This window comes from Canis lupus, chromosome X (assembly GCF_048164855.1).
Source record: "Canis lupus baileyi chromosome X, mCanLup2.hap1, whole genome shotgun sequence".
NCBI lineage: Eukaryota > Metazoa > Chordata > Mammalia > Carnivora > Canidae > Canis > Canis lupus.
In genome coordinates, this window is record NC_132876.1 from 461,895 (window position 1) to 487,437 (window position 25,543).

At 38.5% G+C, this 25,543-nt stretch overlaps 1 protein-coding gene across 4 annotated transcripts in view; it reads left to right on the forward strand.

The window, feature by feature from the left end:
• TMLHE (trimethyllysine hydroxylase, epsilon) overlaps positions 1–25,543 on the forward strand; it is a 117,839-nt gene that overhangs the window by 29,980 nt on the left and 62,316 nt on the right. For all 4 annotated transcript variants that reach the window (XM_072818155.1, XM_072818157.1, XM_072818158.1 and 1 more), the window contains 2 exons: positions 1,056–1,237; positions 18,834–19,010. In XM_072818155.1, the coding sequence (XP_072674256.1) occupies positions 1,057–1,237; positions 18,834–19,010 (358 nt within the window). In that variant the 5' untranslated portion in view covers position 1,056. The remainder of the gene's footprint in view (positions 1–1,055; positions 1,238–18,833; positions 19,011–25,543) is intronic.

Below are 25,543 nucleotides of genomic sequence, written 5' to 3' on the forward strand. Positions count from 1 at the left end.
ATCACACACACACACGCGCGCGCACACATGCGCGCACACACACATATGTACTGAAAATAATCATTGCATGGGTTTAGTGACCATAGGGGTTGTTGAGAAGGTTCACATCAAGCATTGTATGGCTTCTCTGCAGTTGCATGGCTTTCTCCTTCTTTTCCCATGGGACAAATTAATACTTTTAAATGTATTATGTAAATGAAGATTTTTATTTTCCTGGGGAACTTGGGTGGCCCAGTGGTTGAGCATCTGCCTTCGGCTCAGGTCATGATCCTGGGGTCCTGGGATGGAGTCCCACATTGGGCTCCCCATGGGGAGTCTGCTTCTCCCTCTGCCTATGTCTCTGTCTCTCTCTCATAAATAAATAATCTTTAAAGATATTTTTTTAATTTTCCTGAAACCATGATACAGAGCGAGTCACCAACTCTAAGCAGGTTTATCAAGGTACTTTTACCAACAGATATATTTTCTCCCTAACAATAACTATTATAATAATGATAATAATAGCAGCCAACATATATAGGGCTTACTATGGGACAGACACAGTTCTAAGTACTTTAGTCTTCATATGAAACCCATGAAATGAGTATTATTATTATCCTCATTTTACAAAACAGGAAACCAGGGTCACTGAGAGTTTAAGTAACTTGCTCACAATCACACAAAATCAGTGGGAAAAGACGTTTCAAGGAGTGAGGTGAGAGTAATCAGTAGTGTCACAGTGGAGAGACTGAGAATGATGAGATCTCAAGTGCAATTCTTATATGTGGTTGGAAGGTTAAAATTAGTGAAGTTTTAAAGAACTACTTCAGTTCAACAGTATGATAGAAGCAAGATTACAAGGCATAAAATAAGAATACTGGTGAGAAAATGAAAATAATAGTTATAGACCACTTGTGCTCAGCTTTTCAAAATATTTCCTTTGTTTAATCCTCTATAGTTAGGATAATTAAATCTATCCTTTTTATATAGTTACATCTGTAATATTATTCCTACAACCTCATAAAAGTTATTTAGTACTATTACTAACTCTCTCTTCTCATTGTCATCTTTTCTAGGATGTGGTGCCACAGACTATCCCACCTACAAAGCAAGCTCCAAAACCTGCTGAGGGGAGGAGTCACATATTGGACTTTCCAACAGCCCAGCTTCAAAAGCTTGTTTCCATTAGCCATCCAGTGGCACCATACAGCCTCCAAGTCTCTGAATTGTAATTGGCAGCAACATGAAGACCATTTTGGTAAGGTTCATGGAGACAGATATTTTATTTTTTTAAGTTATTATTTTCATTCCAGTTATTTAACATATAGTGTAGTATTAACTTCAGGTGTCCAATTTAGTGCTTCAACACTTCCCTACAATACCCAGTATTCATCACAAGTGTCCTCCTTAATCCCCATCACCTAGTTAACCCTTCCCCCCCCCCCCATCTTCCCTCTGGTGACCATCAGTGTGTTCTCCATAGTTAAGAGTCTGTTTCTTGGTTTGTCTCTCTTTCCCCCACCCCCTGTTCATTTTTTTCTTTCTTAAATTGAACATATGAGTGAAATCATATGGTATTTGTCTTATTTCACTTAGCACAACACTCTCTAGCTCCATCTATGTCATTGCAAATGGCAAGGTTTCATTCTTTTCCATGGCTGAGTACTAGTCTATTATATATATCTCCCAAAAATGAAATTTTACATCTTACTCATTTTTAAAAAGATTCATTTGTTTGAGAGAGAACGAGTGAGTGAAGGAGAGGGCCAAAGGAGAGGGAGAGAGAGAATCTGAAGCAGATTCCCTGCTGAACATGGAACCTGAGATGGGGTTCTATCCCAGGACCCTGAGATCATGACCTGAGCTGAAGAGTCAGCCACTTAACTGGAGCCACCCAGGTGCCCCTTCTTATCCATTGCTTAAGTGTACAGTTCAGGTGTTCAATTTATTTACATTGCTGTTTAATATCAGTTCTTATTGGACTGAAAATAGTTTCTGTAGAGTTGTGAGGACTTCTAGCTATTTATTTCCAAGATTATCCTACAGGTTGCAAGAAAGACAAAAATAATATTAAGGAGACAGTAAAATCTCATCCCAACAGGGGGAAGGTAACATTGCTCTACTCTACTTCTACTCTGTCTCCCTATTTCATATAAGGGGGAAAAAAGAAAGAAAAGAAAGCCTCAGTATATAGGGAAGTGGGCTTCAAATGCATAGACTGGGAATGATACAGCCAGATAAATATTAGATGGCAGAGTGGGAAAAAAGCTTTACCCCTGTGTATTAGTTTCCTAACACTGCTATAACCAATTACCATAAACTAGTTGGCTTAAAACAACATGAATTTATTTTTTCAGAGTTCTGGAAGCTAGAAGTCGGAAATCAAGGCATTGATATATTCCCTTCAATGGCTCTTTCTTGGCTCTTCTAGATTCTGGTGGCTGCTGACAACCTTGGTGTTTCTTGACTTGTGCCAACATGACTCCACTCTCTGCCTCTGTCATCACATGTCTTCTTCACTGTGTCTCCTCTGTGTCTTCAAACATATCTTTCCTTATAAGGATACCAGTTGTTGAATTTAGGGCCCACTCTACTCCATATGACCCTATTTCCAAATAGTTTCATTTGCAGGTACTAGGGATTAGGACTTCAATAATTAGAACTATTATTTCCAAATAGTTTCATTCACAGGTACTAGGGGGAATATTAATACTAATACTCCTTAATATTATGTATTTTGGGGGAATACAATTCAACCCATAACCCTGGAAAGGGACAAAAACAACTGTGAAGGCTATACTCCGAAGACATAGGCCCACTGTTCACTCCAAAGACTGAGACTTAATCTGAGTATTAGATAATGCCCATCTCCCCCAAACATTAGAACCAGCTAATAAGCCTGCAGTTAAAATAACAGTGGATTACAGCTGGGAGAGCTGCCAGATACAGACTGTTTCTGAGGTGCAGCACAAAGATAAGGGCCAAGGCCAAGAAGGGAGACAAAAACAAGGAATTTAATGCCTTTGGTAGCCATAGAGACAACAAACACCAGACATAGCCCATCACGTGGCCAGATTGGTATAAATACTCACCCTAAAGTCCTGTTTACCTTAGTGTCTATTGCTTTATATAACATGTGTGCCTTTAAACAACAAAATTAAAAAGCATGTTAAAAGGCAACAAATAATGTGAAGAGACAAAGCACCATCAGAACAAGATTCACGGGCAGCCCCGGTGGCTCAGCAGTTTAGCGCCGCCTTCAGCCCAGGGCCTGATCCTGGAGACACGGGATTGAGTCCCATGTCGGGCTCCCTGCAGGGAGCCTGTTTCTCCCTCTGCCTGTGTCTCTGCCTCTCTCTCTCTCTCTCTCTCTCTGTCTCTCATGAATAAATAAAATCTTTTTTAAAAAAAGAACTAGATTCACATGTGACACAGGTGTGAAAATTATTGGTCAGGAAATTAAAATAACTATGATTAATATGTTAAGGATTCAGATGGAGAAGGTAGACAAAATGAAAGACCACGTGGATAATGTCAGCAGAGTGATGGAAAATATGAGAGAATTTTTTAAAATCAGAATCATGGTAACAGAATTGAAGAATGACTTTAGTGGGCTCTTCAGTAGACTTCACACATTCAAGGATAGAATCAGTAAATGTAAAAGATAGATCAATAGAAATTACCCAAACTGAAATGCAAGAGAGAGACAGAGAGAGAAAACAAAAATACACCCAGTATTCAGAATCTGTGGGACAATATCAAGGGATGGAGAAAGAACCACCATGCAAGTAACAATCAAACTATTAGTAGCTATATTTCAGACAAAGCAGTCTTCAGAACAAGGAGGATTATTAGGGATAAAGAAGCACATGACATAGTGATAAAGGGGTCAGTTCTCTAGAGAACATGTAACAATCCTAAAAAATGTAGCATCTAACAACAAACCATCAAATTACATGAGGCAAAAACTGATAGAGATAAAAGTAGAAATAAAAAACCCACAATTTTCCTTGGAGACTTTACAACCTCCCCCTCAGTTTTTGATAGATTAAGCAGGGAGAAAATCAGTAAGGATATAAATAACCTGAAGAGCACTATCAACCAACTTGACCTATTTGACATTTATAGAACAATCCATCCAGCAAAAGTAAAGTACACATTGTTCTGGAATGTAAATGAAATATCCACCAAGATAGACCACATTCTGGGCCATTAAAAAATTCTCAATGAGTTGAAAAAGGTCTAAAAACATAGAGTATGTACTCTGACCACAATGGAATCAACTAAAAATCAATAACAGAGAGATAATTGGAAAAGTCTCCAATATTTAGAAATTAAGCTGTACACTTCCCAAAAAATGCATAAGTATAAAGTCTCAAAGTTAAAAAATATTTCAAACTAAGTGAAAATTAATATACAGCTTATCGAAATTTATGGTAAGTAACTAAAGCAGTGGTTGGAGGGAAATATGTAACAATAAATGCATATACTAGAAAAGAATAAAGGTCTAAAATCAATTACCTATACTTGTACATTAGGAAATTAGATAAAGAAGAGCAAATTAAACCCAATGCAAGCAAAAGGAAAGCAATAGTAAAAATTAGAGCAGAAATCCATGATATTGAAAATAGGGATTAAAAAAAAACAAGAATAGGGGCAGCCCGGGTGGCTCAGAGGTTTAGCGCCACCTTTGGCCCAGGGCCTGATCCTGGAGACCCGGTATCGGGTCCCATATCGGGCTCCCTGCATGGAGCCTGCTTCTCCCTCTGCCAGTGTCTCTGCCTCTCTCTCTCTCTCTCTCTCTCTCTCTGTCTCTCATTAATAAATAAATAAAATCTTTAAAAAAAAACCCAAGAATATCAATAAACCCAAAGCTGTTTGTTTAACAATATCAATAAAATTGGTAAGTCTCTAGCCAGGCTAACCAAGGAAAGGGAAAAAAGACAAATTACTAATGTCAAGAATCTTTATCACTGATCCTGCAGATACTAAAAGGGGAATAAGAGGAATACCAGAAACAGCTTTATGCCCATAAATTTGATAATTTTTTAAAGATTTTATTTATGTATTCATGAGAGACACATACACAGAGAGAGAGAGAGGGGGGCAGAGACACAGGCAGAGGGAGAAGCAGGCTCCATGCAGGGAGCCCAACACAGGACTCGATCCTGGATCTCCAGGATCATGCCCTGGGCTGAAGGCGGCACTAAACCGCTGAGCCACCTGGGCTGCCCAAATTTGATAATTTAGGTGAAATGGACCAATTCCTACAAATATGCTACTATAGACCAAATTGTTCCCCTCCCCCCAAATTCATGTTGAAGCCCTAATCCACCCTCATATTACTGTGTTGGAGTTAAGGTCTTTAAGGAGGTGAATAAATGAGGTCATGAGGGTAGAGCCATGGCCTAAATAAACCGCTATCCTTATTATGAAAAAGGAAGAGTAGTGATATTTTCCAGTGATAGCCCCCCACCCCCAACCCTCTTTCTCTCATGAGGACATAGTAAGAAGGTGGCCATCTACAAACCAGGAAGAGAACTCTCACCAGAAACCAAATTGGCTGCTGCCTTGATCTTGGACCTCTAAGCCTCCAGAGCTGTGAGAAAATAAATTTCCATTCTTTAAGCAAGCATATTGCTATGGTGGCCTAAGAAGACTAATCAAGACACAAACTACCAAAACTTACTCAAGAAAAAGTAAATGTGAATATTTATGATAATTAATATCATTATTATAAATAATAGTCCCAAACCTATTAAATAAATAATAGTAAAAATAATTTCAAAAAAGAAAACACCTGGCTAGGATGGTTTCACTCATGAATTCTACCAAACATTTAAGAAAGAAATATCACCAATTCTATACATTCTCTTCCATAAAATAAAATAATAAGGGACACTTCCCAACTTATTTTTTGAGGTCATCATCACCCTAATACCAAATTTAGACAAAGACAGTAAAAGAAATGAAAACTATAGACCAGTATTTCATGAACATAAACACAAAAATCCTTGTACAATATTAACAAATTGAACCCAACCATATATAAAAAGGATGATACATCCAGACCCAGTAGGGTTCATCCCAGAAATACAAGGATCTTTCAATATTAAAAAAAATCCATGCAATCCACCAAATGAATAGACTAAGAAACACCATATGATCATCTCATTAGGTTCAGAAAACCAATCTAACAAAATTTAATACCCACTTATTATAAAAGCTCAAAAAAATGGAAATAGAAGGGAACTTTCTTAACATAACGAAAGATACATATGAAAATATACAATAAGCATCATGCTTAATGTCAAGAGACCGACCGAGGGGATCCCTGGGTGGCTCAGCGGTTTAGAGCTGGCCTTTGGCCCAGGGCCTGATCCTGGAGACCTGGTATCGGGTCCCATATCGGGCTCCCTGCATGGAGTCTGCTTCTTCCTCTGCCTGTGTCTCTGCCTCTCTCTCTCAGTGTCTCTTGTGAATAAATAAATAAAATCTTTTTTTAAAAAAGGAGAGAGAGTGACCGAATGCTTTCCCTCTAAGATCAGGAATAAAACAAGGATCTTTTTTTCTCACCACTTGTGTTCAACATTGTTTTGGAAATCCTAACTAGTGCAATAAAGGAAGAAAATAAAGACATACAGATTAGAAAGGAAGAAATAAAACTTTTTTCATAAATGATATGATCATCTTTATAGAAACCGCCAAAGGATCTACAAAAAAAAAAAAAAAAAACTCATGAAAGTAAGTCTATTTCACTCAGCATAATACCCTCCAGTTCAAATAAGTCAATCGGAGAAGAACAAACATTATATGGTCTCATTCATTTGGGGAATATAAAAAATAGTGAAAGGGAATAAAGGGGAAAGGAGAAAAAATGAGTGGGAAATATCAGAAAGGGAGACAGAACATGAGAGACTCCTAACTCTGGGAAACGAACTAGGGGTGGTGGAAGGGGAGGTGGGCGGGGTGTGGGGGTGACTGGGTGATGGGCACTGAGGGGGCACTTGATGGGATGAGCACTGGGTGTTATTCTATATGTTGGCAAATTGAACACCAATAAAAAATAAATTTATTAAAAAAAAGAAAGTAAGTCTAATGAAGTTGTATGATACAAGGTTAATATACAGAAGTCATTTTCTATATAATAACAACTAACAACCGAAATTTGATATTAAGAAAGCAATACCATTTATAATAGCACCAAAAAATAAGTACTTAGGTTAAGTAGTTAAATATTTTATTTTATTGTTTTTCAAAGATTTTATTTATTTATTTATGAGAGACACAGAATCCCAATGTGGGATTCAATTCCAGGACCCCAGGGTCATGACCTGAGCCAAAGGCAGATGCTCAACCACTGAGCCACCCAGGTGCCTCTAGTTAAATATTTTAGAATCTGTATGTAGAAGATTGCAAAATACTGGTGGAAGAAATCAACTAAATAATTGGAAAGACATTCCATAATCATGGATTAGAAGACTCGATATTATTAAAATGTGAATTCTCAATATGATGTATAGATTCAGTGCAGTCCTACTTAAAATCCCGGCAAGCTTTTTTGTATATATCAACAAACTGATTCTAAGATGTATGTGATTGGGGCGCCTGGGTGGCTCAGTGGTTGATCTCAGGGTCCTGGGATGAAGCCCTGCATCAGGCTCCCTGCTCAATGGGAAGTCTGCTTCTCCTTCTCCTCCCTGCCCCTTCCCACACTCACATGCTCTCTCTCTCTCTCAAAGAAATAGTCTTTTTTAAAAAACCTAACAAATAAAATGTATGTGGAAAGGCAAAGTTACCAGACTAGTCAATACAATTCTGAAAAAAATAATAAAAAAAAAACCTCAAACTACCTGACTTTAGGACTTACTATAAAGCTACAGTAATCAAAGCAATGTGGTGCTGGGAAAAAGACAGACACATAGATCAATGGGAAAAAATGGAGAGCTCAGAAATAGATTCATACAAATATAGTCAACTGATTTTTTACAAAAATGCAAAGTCAATTCTTTCTATGAAGATTTGGTTTTCAAAAAGTAACATGGAACAATTGGATATCCATATGCAACAAAACATTGATACCTCATATTTGGTACAATTATTAATTTAAAGTTGATTATAGGTCTAAATATAAACAGAAAAACTATAAAAGTTGTATAAGAAAACAGCACAAAGTGTGTGTTACCTTTGAGCAAAAAGTTATTAGATACAACTTTAAAAGCATAATCTATAAAGGAAAAAATAATAAATTGGACTATCACAATTCAAAACATTTACTCTGTGACAAGTACTGTTAAGAGAATGAAAAGAAAAGCCACAGACTTGGAGAAAATTTTTGCACACCACGTATCTGAGTAAAGACTTGTATTCAGAATATATAAAGACTTCTTAAAACATAAGAAAACAGGGGCACCTTGAATGTTTGCCTTCGGCTCAGGTTGTGATCCCAGGTCCTGAGATCGAGTCCCACATCAGGCTCCCCACAGGGAGCCTGCTCCTCCCTCTGCCTGGGTCTCTGCCTCTCTCTCTCTGGGTCTCTCATGAATAAATACATAAAACCTTTTATTTTTTTTTAATTAAATTTTTATTTATTTATGATAGTCACACACAGAGAGAGAGAGAGAGGCAGAGACACAGGCAGAGGGAGAAGCAGGCTCCATGCACCGGGAGCCCGACGTGGGATTCGATCCCGGGTCTCCAGGATCGCGCCCTGGGCCAAAGGCAGGCGCCAAACCACTGCGCCACCCAGGGATCCCTACATAAAACCTTTTAAAAATAAAATTAAAAACTTAAGAAAACAGGGGGCACCTGGATGGCTCCATCATTTGAGCATCTTGCTCTTGATTTCAGCTCAGTTGTTATCTCAGGGTTGTGATGTTGAACCCTGCATCAGGCTCTGTGCTAACCATGGAGCCTGCTTGGTATTCTCTCTCTTCCACTTTCTCTGCCCTTCCCCCATCCCATTCCCTCCCCTCTACTCCATCCCTCACTCTGTCTCTAAAAATAAGAAAACAACCCAGTTTTTAAGAGTGGAAAGATATGAACAGACACTTCATTAAAAGGATATTAGTATGGCAACTAAGTATATGAAAAGATGCTCAACATCATTTTCATTAGGTGAATGCAAATTAAAGCCAAAACAAGATATCATACACACCATCAAAATGACCAAAATCCCCCCAAAAAACCTGACGATACTAATTCTGGCAGAGATACAGAGCAACGGAAACTCCTTTGCGTTGGCAGTTTCTTATAAAATTAAACAGACTTACCAGCGGTTGCACTCCTAGATATTTAACCAACTGATTTATAGACTTATGTCCACAGCAAAAACCCACACATGAATAACAGCTTTATTTATACTTGTCAAAAATGGGAAGTTGCCAAGATATCCTTCAAAAGGCTAATTAATAAACTGTAGTATAACCATACAATGGAATACTACTCATCAATTAAAAAGGAGTGAGTTATTAATTCACACAAGAGCATGAATCTTAAATGCATTTTGCTAAGTGAAAGAAGCCTGACCATCAAAAGCTACATACTGAATGATTTCATTCATATAACATTCTGTTAAATGGAAAACTATAGGGACAAAAAAATAAATCAGTGGTTGCCAGGGGTTTGGGAGGAGGTAGTGTAACAGTGGTTTTTATAGGGTAGTAGAACCAATCTCTAACATGGGATTTCTTTTTTTTAGGATGGTAGATGCAATCTGTATGGCAATGTAGTAGCAATAACTGTATGTGAGGAGAAAAACCTATAGAACTTTATAGCAAACAGTAAAAGTATATATATTTAGATGTATACAAAATTTTAAAAATCTACCAGGAGGTCAGATCTGACAGCAGAATGCAGCCCATGATAAATGAATCCAACTGCATTACAAATACAGAACTATTGAAGGGAATGGAGGGAAAGGTGCTGGCATACATAGCATTGGAAAACTGTTTTGACTGGAAATCATAAGGCTGAAGACAAAAGGAACTATTCATAAACACTACACTCTAGTTTTTAAAGTTGTTTCTTATATGAATACAGACTCATAATTCTAAAACTGCTATGTATGTATACTGGGATTAAACACATAGGAGTATAGCAGATAGTGTGAGCCAGGTTTCTCAACATCAGAGTATGGTTACAAATAAGCATAGGGGAAATTTTAGGATGAATCACGTGGTTCAGGATTACAGTTGGAGACATCAATATGAACTCATGGTTAACTTAATATAGATACAGATGTATACATACATAAATAATTGTACCTATGTTTTTTCACATGGGTCAGTATATTTCCCAGCTCTGTCCACTGCAAAAACCTAGAAGCAGTGATACCCCAGTAGCAGTGAGTACACTCAGTGACCAGATCTTGATTTCTAATACTATTCTGCAATAAAAGGAACTAAGGAACTCTATTTCTCCTGGGAGAAATGACTTATTCTAGGTGTGGGTCAGGGAAAATACAAGATGAGCCTGGAAAATCTTGAAGTGCCAGAAAGTAAGGAAGTGCTAAAAAAAAAAAAAAAAAGTGAGAGACAATGTTAAAGAGACACAGGAGCCAAGTAAAAGTGTTGCCAATGGACAAAGCTGGAACAATTTGAGCAAGAAAATAAATAATATAGTATTGGATTATAACCCAAAATATAAAATAAATATCCATGAGCCCATGTTGATATAAATAAATGATTGAATAAATGGGGAGAGTAGAGACAACCCCCCCCTACAGGAGAATTCCAAATATTCCAAATCATTTATGTAGTTATTTCCCCTCCCCCCAGTTGGAAGTGGGTCTTAACTCCCCAGTCCTAGCATGTAGATTGCATTTAGTGATTCGCTCTCAAAAAATGGGATATGAAAGTAGAGGGAATAACTTTAAGTAGGGAAACCTGGCAAACTCTACCTTGGCCAGGTATTAAAGGTTAATATCATCTGTAATAAGTCCTATTAATAGGATCTACCATTGATATGATGTGCTGAGAAGGACACTTAACTTCTGTAGCCATTCTACCAAAAACCTATCCTATAGGTCATACTATAATCCCATTTTAACCATGAGAAAATCATCATACAAATCCAAATTGAGTAACACTCTTACAAAATGCCTGACCAGTATGTCTCAAAACTGTCAAGATCATAAAAACAAGGAAAATGACAGCCCACAGAAGCCTAAGGAGCCTTGATGACTAAATGTAATGTGAGTCCTAGTTGTAATTCTGAAATATAAAAAGGACATTAAGGGAAAACTAATAAAATTCAAATAAAGTACGATATTTTATTAATGAATAATGTCTTGATATTCATTAATTGTGACAAATGTACCATACAAATATAAGATAATAATAGGGGAAACTGGGTGTGGGCTATATGGGAGCTTTTTGCAACTTTTCTGTGAATTTAAAACCATTCTAAAACTTAAAACAGGTTTATTAAGAGGAAATTGGAGAAGGTAGTGGAAACATCAAGCCCTAAGTTTCACTGTGAAAAGAAATACTGGTTTTAGAATACTAGAGGCAGTCATTGGCTTTATCATTTACCTTTTGAGGATCCCATGCCTGATAGTGTAGAGTGTGGTCTGGTTTTTTCAAACTAGGACAACCAGTATTCATAAATTTATACCCTTTATTGAAACTTGCTCCTGACTATCAGGAGTCAGGCCATCTGATTTATAGATGATTCTAAAACAAGAGTTTTTGAAAAAGCTTATTTTATACACATATATTATATGGAGAAACAAATGTTTTTATTAAATGTTTCACTGACCAAAATAATTTTAAAGAAATAAATGTCACTTATATCTTTCAGGAAAAATAATTGTAGCAGGTGATCTGTAAATGACTTTAGAAGCTTATTTTAGTAATTTAAATAAATTCACTTTTTTGGTTTGTAAAAAAAAAAAAAAAGAAAGGGAATACAAATGACCAGAGGTGGTAATGGGGAGGGACACATAGAACATTGTTTTCAGATGGGGGTAAATTACCACCTGTTTGCTGATAAGAATGATCCAGTAGGGAGGGAAATTTTGATAAAGCAAAAGAGGAAGATGGAGGAATTTCAGAAGTATAGTACTTGTGTAAGAGAGAAGAGAAAGGATCTAATCCATAAATGGAAGTGTTGGCCTTGGTTGAGTACCCAGATATTTCAATCATAGTAACCGGAAGGAAGGTAGTATATATGGGCACAAATGCAAGTAAGTGGGTGATGTGTGGATTCTCTTCTAATTGCTTCCATATTCTCTTTGAAGGAGTAAGAAAGGTCATTAGTTGAAAATGGGAAGGGAAAGGCGGTGCTAGCAGTTTGAGGAGATAGGAGATGAGTGTCTTACCAGTATACTAAAGCATCATCTTGCCCTGCTGATGGTCCAAAATGTAGAATAGTCTTTCCTTTTTTTAAGATTTTATTTGTTCATGAGAGAGAGAGAGAGAGAGAGAGGCAGAGACCGAGGCAGAGGGAGCAGCAGGCTCCATGCAGGGGGCCCGATGCGGGACTCGATCCCAGGACCCCAGGGTCACGCCCTGGGCTGAAGGCAGCGCTAAACCGCTGAGCTCCTTGGGCTGCCCAACACTCTTTCCAAAATAGAATGTAATTTGAGGATTCTGAGCTCAAAACTCTCTTTATAGATTTTAGGTAAATCTATAAAAAAACTAATATAACTCAACACCCAAAAAGCATATAGTCCAGTTAAGGAATGGGCAGAAAGTTTTGTCATCTGTACTCGAAGCAGGAAAGGCAGACATGCCTTCGTTTTCATTCCTCTGGGGACGGAACCACCTCGCCCCCCGGATGCACAGCAAAGAAGGGAAGGAAAGGTGCGTCCCTGCGAGCGGGTGACCTGAGGCGAGCTGACGGGGCGTGTGCGCAGGAACAGAGCTAGGCGAGTCACAGCAGGAGCAGCTGGAGATCTGCCCCGGGGCGCGGAGGTCAAGTTACAGAAACGACTGACTGTGATGTTACAGACCGAGACCCAGGACAGGTGACGACAGAGCGGTGTTAACACCAGAGACGCAGGGGGAGGAAGGCAACAGAGGCACCGGGCAGGTGCCGACGTTCAACGCTGGTGATTCAAACCAGAAGAGACCTCCACGCCTGTTTGGAGGAGAAACCTGGTATTTCCTTCATGGGAAGCAAGCGCCAAAGGGAAAAGAGTTTTGCCTTCAGCTTTGACAGAAGGATATGTGCATTTTCCAGACGTGCATCCTGCCCCGTGGCTCGTCCAGCCCCAGCCCCAAGACATTCTGGGAGTCTCGAGGACTACACGGGGCCCGTTGGTGCAGAAACAGCACCCCTCATCTCCCCCCGACCCCCCCGTTCCTCCTGGCTCCAGTTCCCATCAGGCCTGGAAAGTCACTTGGACGCTAATGAAGCTCCACACATGTTCACACAGTTTGATTTGATTTAAATTAGTTCAGTATTTATCATCCACCAAGAAAAAGCTGATCAAACTTTCTGAGCTCTGCAGCAGTGAGTCTGAGCTGTGTCTCCTTGCCGGTAGAAGCCCGCCTGCAGAAAGCAAAGAACTCAGCGCGTCTTGCCGGACGGCCACCGTCCACCACACCCCCTGGGGTCTGCCCAGGTGTCCACCGGCACAGCGAGGGCCAGGAAGGAGCCGGGAGCCGAGACAGGGCCTGCGGGGGGGAAGGGGGCTTGGCGGTTGGCTGCGCTTGGCCTGGTTCATCATACTGAGATTTGACGCAGGCAGGGAGCAGGAACACGGGCCAGCATGGGGGCCGCGGGAGGGCCGGAGAGTGACGAGGCCACGAAACGCCCTCAGGGACGTCCGAACTGTGTCCTGGGCGGGGAGGGTGACGCTGGAGCCCCCCTCCAGCTGCGTGGGCGGGTGACAGATTTAACGAGCAACAGCCTAGGCCCTCGCCTCGATAAGCCAGGTTTTCCTGCCACAATGTGTAGGAAGATTCTAGAAGACAAACGCTGTGAGGGCAGAGATGTTTGTGTGCTTCACCAATCTGTGCCCCTAGGTTAGGCAATAGTAGGCATTCAATAAAGGTCTGTTGAACGCATAACAGAGCAAAAAAAAAAAAAAAAAGAAAGAAAGAAAGCAATGGGCAGAAGACATGAATGGACATTTTTTCCAAAGAATACATACAGATGGCCAACAGACACATGAAAAGATGCTCCACATCACTCATCATCAGAAGTTCCTCAGAAAGTTAAAAATAGAAGTACCCTAAGACTCAGCAATTGCACTACTGGGTATTTACCCAAAGGATGCAAAACTACAGATTTGAAGGGACACATGCACCCTGATGTTTATAGCAATATTATCAACAAGAGCCAAATTATGGAAAGAGTACAAACGTCCATCAGTTGATAAATGGATAAAGTACAGGTGATGTACACACACACACACACACACACACACACACACACAATGGAATACTACCCAGCCATCAAAAAGAATGAAATCTTGCCCTTTGCAAGGACGTGAATGGAGCTAGATTGGATTATGGTGAACAGAAATAGTCAGAGAAAGACAAAAACCATGTGACTTCACTCATATGTGGAATTTAAGAAACAAAACAGATGAACATAGGGGAGGGGGAAAGAGAGAGAGATGGAGACAAACTATAAGAGACTCTGAACTCTACAGAGCAACCGAGGGCTGATGGAGGGAGGTGGGTGGGGGCTGGGGGCTGGATGGGTGATGGGGATTAAGGGGGGCACTTGTTATGATGAGCACTGGTGATGTACGTAAGTGATGAGTCACTGAATTCTACTCCTGAAACCAATATCAGACTGTTAACTAAGTAGAATTTAAATAAAAACTCTTAAAAAAATAAGGCTGTCATATTAATACAAAAAAAATCTCTTTATAGAGGCCACTGTTAAAGATGGTGATTGCCTAAATATGATAGAATAAAGGAGTAGAAATGGAGACGTCATGTAGATTTTAGAAAGATTTAGGAGAAAAAAAATAAGATTTAGGAAGTGAAATCAGCAAACTTTGGTGACTGATTAAATGTAGATTATGACAAAGATGAGACAAGATGAATCCCGAGTTTCTTTTCTGTATATTTCATTTTGGCCTAGTTACTAAACATTTGTGTACTATCAATTTTATGTATAGCTGACAACTTCTAGGGAACCAAGATGTAAGATGTGGTATCCCAAGAAATATAGAATACTAAATAAACATAAGAAGCATGAATACCTTATGCCATATACAAATGCATATTAAGTTGTTACCTACAGGCAGCCCCTGTGGTTCAGTGGTTTAGCGCCACCTTCAGCCCAGGGCCGGATCCCGGACACCCGGGATCCTGTCCCGCGTTGGGCTCCCTGCATGGAGCCTGCTTCTCCCTCCACCTGTGTCTCTGCCTCGCTCTCTCTCTCTCTCATGAATAAATGAGTAAAATCTAAAAATAAAAAAGCTCCTTATAGGTTGAAAAAACTTGTTACCTGCCAAATACATAATTTCAAAGAAAATGTAGGATTGTTCAAGGAAGCTTCCTTGAATAAATGAATTTTTAGCTAGACTTTGAAGGAAAAAATCGTCATTTAATCAGGGGAGCTTACGGGATACCTGGGTGGATCAGTAGTTGAGTGTCTACCTTCAGCTCAGGGCATGATCTCAGGGTCCTAGGATCGAGTCCCGCATCAGGCTCCCTGCAGGGAGCCTGCTTCTCCCCCTGCCTGTGTCTCTGCCTCTCTCTCTGTCTCTGTGTTGCTCATGAATAAATAAATAAAATCTTTTTAAAAATTAGAAGAACTTATAATTTCAAGGAGGACAATGGCAAGTGCAAAGTCAAGAATGAACTCAGTCATGGAAAGAAGAGTTACATATGACTGCTTACTGGGCCAGATAGTAAATATTTCAGGCTTTATGGGTCATGCAAAATCTATGTTTCATGGTCTTCTTTGTTTTGTTTTTGTTTTATAACATTTTATTTTATTTTTGTTTTGTTTTATGACATTTTTAAAATGTAAAAGCTGTTCTTATCTTGCAAGCTATACAAAAAATAGGACATGGCTCTATTTGACCCATAGGCTGTTTGTCAAATCCTGGATTAGTTCAGTGTAATGAACAATCTGAATTAAGTTAATCACTTTTGTCACTCCTAGGGCAGGGTTCTCAATATTTTTAGGTTACGAATCCCGTAGGAATTGTGTTGAAAGCTATGGATCCTGTCCATGGAAAAATGTAGGACTACTACTTACACACAATTTTTTTAAAGATTTTTTATTTATTTATTCATGAGAGAGAGAGACAGAGAGAGAAAGAGGCAGAGACCCAGGCAGAGGGAGAAGCAAGCTCCATGCAGGGAGCCCGACGTGGGACTCGATCCCAGGTCTCCAGGAACAGGCCCTGGGCTGAAGGTGGCGCTAAACCACTGAGCCACCTGGGCCGCCCTACAAACACAATTTTACATATTATTCCATAGATCCTGTAGTTCAAGAATTTGTCACTTAATTTTGGTTTTTTATATTGTTTACAAAACAATTAAGTTTTTATTTTCGTATAGACGGATTTATCTTTTATGAATTTTGTATCATATTAAAATGTCCATTCCTACCCCAAGATTGTCATTGTATAATAGTTTTTTTTAAGATTTTATTTATTTGAAAGAGAGAGGGGAAAAAAGAGAGGATATAAGCAGGGGAGAGGCAGAGGGGGAAGCAGACTCCCTGCTCAGCAAGGAGCCCAAATCAGTGCTCCATCCCAGGACCCTGAGATCATGACCTGAGCCTAAGGTAGATGCTTAACCGACTGAGCCACCCCAATGTGTAATAGTTTTATTTTTTATATTTCATTTATTTTAATATTTCATTTTTATTTAAATTTTACTTAAAATATAGTCTAATGTTAGTTTCAAGAGCAGAATTTCGTGATTCATCTTTTATATAGCACACTCAGTACTCATCACAAGTGCCCTCCTTAGTACCCATCATCCATCCATCCCATCCCCTACCCACCTCCCCTCCATCAACCCTGAGTTTCTTCTCTATAGTTAAGAGTCTCTTATGCTTTGTCTCTCTTTTTTTCCCTTTCCCTTATGTTCATCTTTTTTGTTTCTTAAATTCCACATGAGTGAAATCATATGGTATTTGTCTTTCTCTGACAGATTTCTTTCAGTTAGCATGATATACTCTAGTTCCATCCATGTCATTGCAAAGATTTCATTCTTTTTTATGGCTGACTGCTATTCCGTCATATGTATATACCACCTCTTCTTTATCCCTTCATCCATTGATGGACTCTGGTCTCTTTCCATAATTTGGCTGTTGCTGATAATGCTGCTATAAACATCAAGGTGCATGTGCCCCTTTGAATTAGTATTTTTGTTTTCTTTAGGTAAATACCAGTAGTACAATTGCTGGGTCAGGGGTTATTCTATTTTTAACTTTTTGAGGAATCTCCATACTGTTTTGACCTATTCATCTTACTTTTTGATTCACTGTAGCTTTATATGTAATATTTTTTATTTTTAGTAAGACAGTTCCCCCATGACTTTATTTTTCTTCAAAATTATAAGTTTATTAATTCTGAATGGGAAATTTTATTTTATTTTATTTTTTTTAATTTTTTATTTATTTATGATAGGCACACAGTGAGAGAGAGAGAGAGAGGCAGAGACACAGGCAGAGGGAGAAGCAGGCTCCATGCACCGGAAGCCCGACGTGGGATTCGATCCCGGGTCTCCAGGATCGCGCCCTGGGCCAAAGGCAGGCGCCAAACCGCTGCGCCACCCAGGGATCCCTGAATGGGAAATTTTAGAATTAGTCTGTCCAGTACATGAAAATTTCTATGGGAATTTGGATTGGAAGTACATGGAATTTTGTGGATTAATTTGTGGGAAAATTTGTATCTTTTCATTATTGAATCTGCCCATGTTTGAGCATATTTCTCCATTCAGATTTCCTCAAGCCCTTCAGGATTAGTTTTATAGATTTCTCTATAGCAGTCTTCCACATAATTTTTTATTCCGAGGCATATTACAGCTTTCATTCCTCTTAGAAGTTTAATCTCATTTGTATTTACCTTTCCTGAGTGAGTAACCTGGTATAATAGGAGAGTCTTTGATTTTTGTTAACTTTTTATTTTAGTATGACTTCAAACTAACAAAAAAGTTGCAACAGTAGTACAACTACCTCTTTTATCTTTTATATTCTCTATCCACCTGTATTTCCTTTTAAAATACTTCACTGGTTTTATTTTCCAAATCTAGAACTCTGATCTGTTTTGAGTTTATCTTGGAGACCTGGCGACTATGTGAGGCATAGATGCAATTGTATCTTTTTTCCAAATGGCTATCTAGTTGTTATTTTAAAATTCCTATTTTCGCCAGTGATTATAGCTGTCAGTTTATTAGATACCAAATTTCTATATGCATTTAGGTATATTTTGGACATTTTATATTATTTTTTATTTATTTTTATTTTTTAAAAAAAATTTTATTTATTCATGAGAGACAGAGAGAGAGAGAGAGAGAGAGAGAGGCAGAGACACAGGCAGAGGGAGAAGCAGGCTCCATGCAGGGAGCCCAACGTGGGACTCCATCCCAGGACTCCAGGATCACGCTCTGGGCTGAAGGCAGGTGCTAAACCTCTAAGCCACCCAGGGATCCCAACATTTTATATTCTTTTGTTGTTTTATATGCTATTCCTATCCTAGCATCTTACTGTTTTAATCGTAGAAGTTCTACAGTATCTTTTATATTTGGTAGGGGACTAGTGTTCCCCTTAGTACTCTTGTTTGTTTCTTGGTAGAAGACTTTTTGAAGAAAGTTTTCTGACTACTAATTGTTCTTAAGTTTTCCTAAATAAATATTTATTTATCTCTATAACATAAACAGTGCAAAATAATATAACAAATAATATAAAAGAATCCCTTTCCCTAGAACTGCAATATGCTAACACCGTGATGCGCTTTGATTATGTCTGGCTTCGAGACCACTGCCGCTCAGCATCATGCTACAACTCTAAGACTCACCAGCGCAGCCTGGATACTGCCAGTGTGGATTTATGCATCAAGCCAAAAACCATTCGTCTGGATGAGACCACACTCTTTTTCACTTGTGAGTAGACAAGAGACTTGGTCTTGGCTGGGGTACTCTTCTAAAGAACAATTATTTTTGCAAAACCTGGTTTGTCCTGTTCTAAAGTAGGGTATTCTATTTTTTATTGAGGTATAATTAACATACACTGTTTTATTAGTTTCGGGTGTATGACATTGATTTAACAATTCTAACCTTTACTCAGTGCTCACAATAAGTGTAGTCACCATCTATGACCATGCAATGCTATTATGATATTATTGACTGTATATTCCCTATATAATACCTTTCATCTCTGTGACTTAATTTTATAACTGGAAGTTTGTGCCTCTTAATCCCCTTCACCTATTATATCCCTCCTCCCCTGCCCCCACCAAAAGCCACCATTTTGCTTTTATTTAAGGTTCTGGTTTTTGGTTTGTTCACTTGTTTTATTTTTTAGATTCCACATATAAATGGAATCATGTGGTATTTGTCTTTCTGTCTGACTTCTTTCACTTAACAGATACCTTCTAGGTCCATCCATGTTTTTGCAAATGGCAAGATCTCATTCTTTTTTTATGGCTGATTAATATTCCATTGTGTGTATAAACCACATCTTCTTTATCCATTCATCTATTTAAGGTCACTTGAGTTGCTTCCATATCTTGACTATTGTAAAGCTGCACTAAACATAAGGGTGCATATATCTTTTCAAATTAGTGTTTTCTATCCTTTCCCCTTTATTCCCTTTCACTATTTTTTATATTCTCCAAGAGAGAAAATGAGTGGGAAATATCAGAGAGGGAGACAGAACATGAGAGACTCCTAACTCTGGGAAACTAACAAGGGGTGGTAGAAAGGGAGGAGGGCGGGGGTGGGGGTAACTGGGTGATGGGCACTGAGGGGGGCACTTGACAGGATGAGCGCTGGGTGTTATGCTATATGTTGGCAAACTGAACTCCAATAAAAATAAATTTTAAAAAATTAGTGTTTTCTTTGGGTATTTACCCAATACTGGAATTATTGGATCATATGGTATTTCTAATTTAATTTTTAAAAAGATTTTTTTTTTTTTCATGAAAGACACACAGAGAGAGGCAGAGACATAGGCAGAGGGAGAAGTAGGTTCACTGTGAGGAGCCCGATGTGGGACTTGATCCCAGGACCCCGAGCTGAAGGCAGATGCTCAACTGCTGAGCCACCCAGGCAACATCCCTCTATTTTTATTTTTTGAGGAACCTCCATACTATTTTCCACAGTGACTGCACAAATTAACATTCCCACCCACAGTGCATAAGTGATCCCTTTTCTCCACATTCTTAACAATTTGTTATTTCTTGTCTTTCTGATATTAGGCATTCTCATGTGTAAGGTGACACCTCATTGTGGTTTTGATTTGCATTTCCCTAATAATAAGTGATGTTGAGCATCTTTCCATGTGTTTGTTGGCTGTCTGATGTCTTGTTTGGAAAAATGTTTATTTGAGTTCTCTGCCCATTTTTAATCAGATTGTTTTTTTTTCTATGTTGAGTGGGTGCAAGTTCTTAATATATTTTGGATATTAACCCCTTATTGGATCTATCATTTATAAATATCTTCTCTTATTTATTGGATTGCCTTTTTGTTTTATTGATGGTTTCCTTTGCTGTGCAGAAGCTTTTTATCTTGATGAAATCACAATAGTTTATTTTTGCTTTTGTTTCCCTTGCCTCAGGATACATATCTACGAAGAAGTTGCTACATCTGATGTCAAAAAAGTTATTGCCAAGATTGGTATAGTTTCAGGTCTCACATTTATGTCTTTCATTCATTCTGAGTTTATATTTGTGCCTGGTGTAAAAGAATGTTCCAGTTTCGTTCTTCTGCATGTGGCTGTCCAGTTTCCCCAACACCATTAATTGAAGAGATTGTCTTTTTCCCAGTGGATATTCTTTCCTTCTTTGTCGAATATTAGCTGACCATATACTTGTGGGTCCATTTCTGGGTTTTCTATTCTGTTCCATTGATCTATGTGTCTGTTTTTGTACCAGGACTACACCATTTTGATTACTATGGCATTGTAGTATATATCAAAATCTGGAATGGTGATGCCTCCAGGTTTGCTCTTCTTTCTCAGGGTTGCTTTGGCTATTCAGGGTCTTTTGTGGTTTCATACGAATTTTAGGATTATTTGTTCTAGTTCTGTGAAAAATGCTGTTGGTATTTTGGTAGAGATTGCATTCAATCTGTAGATTGGTTTGGGTAGTGTGAACATTTTAACAATATTAGTTCTTCCAATGCATAAGTATTGGATTTCTTTCCATTTTTTTTGTGTTGTCTTCAACTTCTTTCATGAATGTCTTATACTTTTCAGGTATAGGTTTCTCATATCCTTGGTCAAATTCATTTCTAGGTATTCCATTCTTTTTGGTTCAGTTTTAAATGGGATTGTTTTCTTCATTTTTTCCTGCTACATTATTAGTGTATAGATATACAACAGATTTCTGTATATTAATTTTGTTTCCTCCAACTATTGGGTCTATTTACTGAATAAATACATTTTTTTTCTTTATGATTAATTTATTTATTCATGAGAGACAGAGACTGAGAGAGAGAGGCAGAGACATAGGCAGGGAGAGGGAGAAGGGAGAAGGAGAGGGAGAGAGAGAAGTAGTGGACTCAATCCTAGATCCCAGGATCATGACCTGAGCCAAAGGCAGGCGCCCAACCACTGAGCCACCCAGGTGTCCCTGAATAAACACATTTCTTTGCAACTTCCTGTGAATGTATAATTCTTCCAAAATAGGTTAAAAGAAAAAAGCATTGGAGGAAAAAATATTTAAAATCAATATGTTTGACTAGTGATTTCTCTACAGTAAAAAAAAGTACATGCCATAGAAAGTTTTATTAAAAAATGACTCACTTGGTAAGATATTTGAGAAATGTATGACAAAGACTAGAAACTATTGACATATAAAGTGTTATTGCCATTTTGTAAAGAAAAGCACCAATATTTTTGGCTGTACAGTGTCAGTCACAACTGTTCAACTCTTCAGTTCTTCAGTAGTAGGGTGAAAGCAGACATGGACAATAAGTAACCAAGTGTGTGTCATGTGTTCCAAAACAGGTGTCACAAAGACAACTGCCAGGCAGATTTGGCCCATGGGCAATAGTTTGGTAATCCTTGCATTTAAAAAACATATGCCTATACAGTGGCCAACAGATACATGAAAAGATGCTCGACATCAGTCATCCTCAGGAAAATACAGGGGATCCCTGGGTGGCTCAGCAGTTTAGTGCCTTTGGCCCAGGGCGCGATCCTGGAGTCCTGGGATCGAGTCCCACGTCAGACTCCCGCATGGAGCCTGCTTCTCCCTCCTCCTGTGTCTCTGCCTCTCTTTCTCTCTCTCTCTTTCTCTATCACAAATAAATAAATAAATCTTTAAAAAAAAAGAAAAGAAAATACAACTCAAAACCACAATGAGATCCCACCTCACACCTGTGAGAGTGGGTAAAATCAACAAGTCAGGAAACAACAGGTGTTGGTGAGGATGTGAAGAAAGGGGGACCCTCTTGTACTGTGTGGGTGGGGGCACAGGCTGGTGCAGCCGCTCTGGAGAACAGCATAGAGGGTCCTCAAGAAGTTACAAATAGAACTACCTTATGATCCAGCAGTTGTACTTTGGGTATTTACCCAAAGGATACAAAAATACTCATTCAAAAGGCAAATGAACCCCAATATTTGTAGCAGCATTATCAGCAACAGCCAAATTATGGAAAGAGCCCAAATGTCCATTGACTGATGAATGGATAAGAAGAATGGAATATTACTCAGCCATCAAAAAGAATGACATCTTACCATTTGCAACAACATGGTTAGAGGTAGAGAGTATTTTGCTAAGCAAAATAAGTCCGTCAGAGAAAGAAAATACCATATGATTTCACTCATACGTGAAATTTAAGAAACAAAACAGATGAACATGGGGAAGGGAAAAACAAAAAGAGAAGCAAACCATAAAAGAGACTCTTAACTATATAGTACAAACTGAGAGTTGCTGGAGTGCAAGTGGTGGGGAAATGGATTAAATGGGTGATGAGCATTAAGGAGAGCATTTGTTGTGATGAGCACTGGGTGATGTATGGAAGTGTACAACCACTGTATTGTACACCTGAAACTAATATTTAACTGTATGATAACTAACTGGAATTTAAATAAAAACTTGAAACAAAAAATAATAAAAATAAAAGACATATGTCTAACAAATATAAATCTCTAACAAATGTTAGTAGCGTTATTAGTAAGTGAATTACTTAGAATTATTATAACAATAGAATTCTACTTGCCAATCTGGAAAAATATATATATATTTTTAAAAATAAGAATACTTAATTTTGAAGGGCACACACATATTTTTGGAGACAACGAAAATTGGTATAGACTTCCTAATAAAGTAATTTAGTTAAATCCATCAAGGCTCTTAAAAGTTTCTATCTTTGAATTTAACAATCCTACCTTCTTGAGAAGATTATCAGAAATATAGAAAAATGGGGCACCTGAGAGTCTCAGTCATTTGAGCGCCTGCCTCTTGGTTTCCACTCAGGGTGATCTCAGGGTGGTGAGATCGAGCCCCACATGGGGCTTTCTGTTCACTGCAGAATCTGCTTCAGGTTCTCTGTCTCCCTCTGCCCTTCTCCCCACTTGCATGCTCTCTCTCTCTAAAAAATCCATCTTTAAAAAATGAAAAAAATATAGACAAGGATGGTCACTATTAAATAATAAGGAAATTTTTAAAAATAAGACTACATGCTCCAGAAGAACAGACTGGTTAGGTAAATCTTGGTAGTCTTATTCTGCAAATTATATTAATTAATTTTTATGAAGATTTAATTTTTTTAAGTTTTAATTTAAATTCCAGTTAGTTAACATAGAGTGTAATATTAGATTCTGGTGTAGAATTTAGTGATTCAACACTTGCATACAACACCTGGTGCTCATCACTAGTGCCCTCCTTAATACTTAGCCCCTATTTCACCCATCCCCACTCTGGTAACCATCTGTTTGTTTTCTATAGTTAAGAGTCTGTGAATTTAAGAAAACAAACAATTGTAGGTGAAGATTTAATTTTTTAATGATGAAGTGACTCCATATATTAAGTGACAAAGGCAGGCTACAAACATATATATATATGTACTATATTTATATAAAATAAAAGAATGCATGGGGAAAAAGTGGAAGGAATGATGCCAAGCTATTAATAATGGTTTCATCTGTGTGGTAGAATGGTATATAAAAGTGATTTTTTTTAGAATAAGTGGATCCTTTTTTTAATAATAAATTTATTTTTTATTGGTGTTTAATTTGCCAACATACAGAATAACACCCAGTGCTCATCCCGTCAAGTGCCCCCCTCAGTGCCCGTCACCCATTCACCCCCAACCCCGGCCCTCCTCCCCTTCCACCACTCCTAGTTTGTTTCCCAGAGTTAGGAGTCTTTATGTTCTGTCTCCCTTTCTGATATTTCCTACCCATTTCTTCGCCCTTCCCTTCTATTCCCTTTCACTATTATTTATATTCCCCAAATAAATGAGAACACATAATGTGTGTCCTTCTCCGATTCACTTACTTCACTCAGCATAATACCCTCCAGTTCCATCCACGTTGAAGCAAATTGTGGGTATTTGTCGTTTCTAATGGCTGAGGAATATTCCATTGTACACGTAAACCACATCTTCTTTATCCATTCATCTTTCGATGGACACCGAGGCTCCTTCCACAGTTTGGCTATTGTGGACATTGCTGCCAGAAACATCAGGGTGCAGGTGTCCCGGTGTTTCATTACATCTGTATCTTTGGGGTAAATCCCCAGCAGTGCAATTGCTGGGTCGTAGGGTAGGTCTATTTTTAACTGTTTGAGGAACCTCCACAGAGTTTTCCAGAGTGGCTGCACCATTTCACATTCCCACCAACAGTGTAAGAGGGTTCCCTTTTCTCCTCATCCTCTCCAACATTTGTGGTTTCCTGCCTTGTTAATTTTCCCCCATTCTCACTGGTGTGAGGTGGTTTTGATTTGTATTTCCCTGATGGCAAGTGATGCAGAGCATTTTCTCATGTGCGTGTTGGCCATGTCTATGTCTTCCTCTGTGAGATTTCTGTTCATGTCTTTTGCCCATTTCATGATTGGATTGTTTGTTTCTTTGGTGTTGAGTTTAATAAGTTCTTTATAGATCTTGGAAACTAGCCCTTTATCTGATATGTCATTTGCAAATATCTTCTCCCATCCTGTAGGTTGTCTTTTAGTTTTGTTGACTGTATCCTTTGCTGTGCAAAAGCTTCTTATCTTGATGAAGTCCCAATAGTTCATTTTTGCTTTTGTTTCTTTTGCCTTCGTGGATGTATCTTGCAAGAAGTTACTGTGGCCGAGTTCAAAAAGGGTGTTGCCTGTGTTCTCCTCTAGGATTTTGATGGAATCTTGTCTCACATTTAGATCTTTCATCCATTTTGAGTTTATCTTTGTGTCTGGTGTAAGAGAGTGGTCTAGTTTCATTCTTCTGCATGTGGATGTCCAATTTTCCCAGCACCATTTATTGAAGAG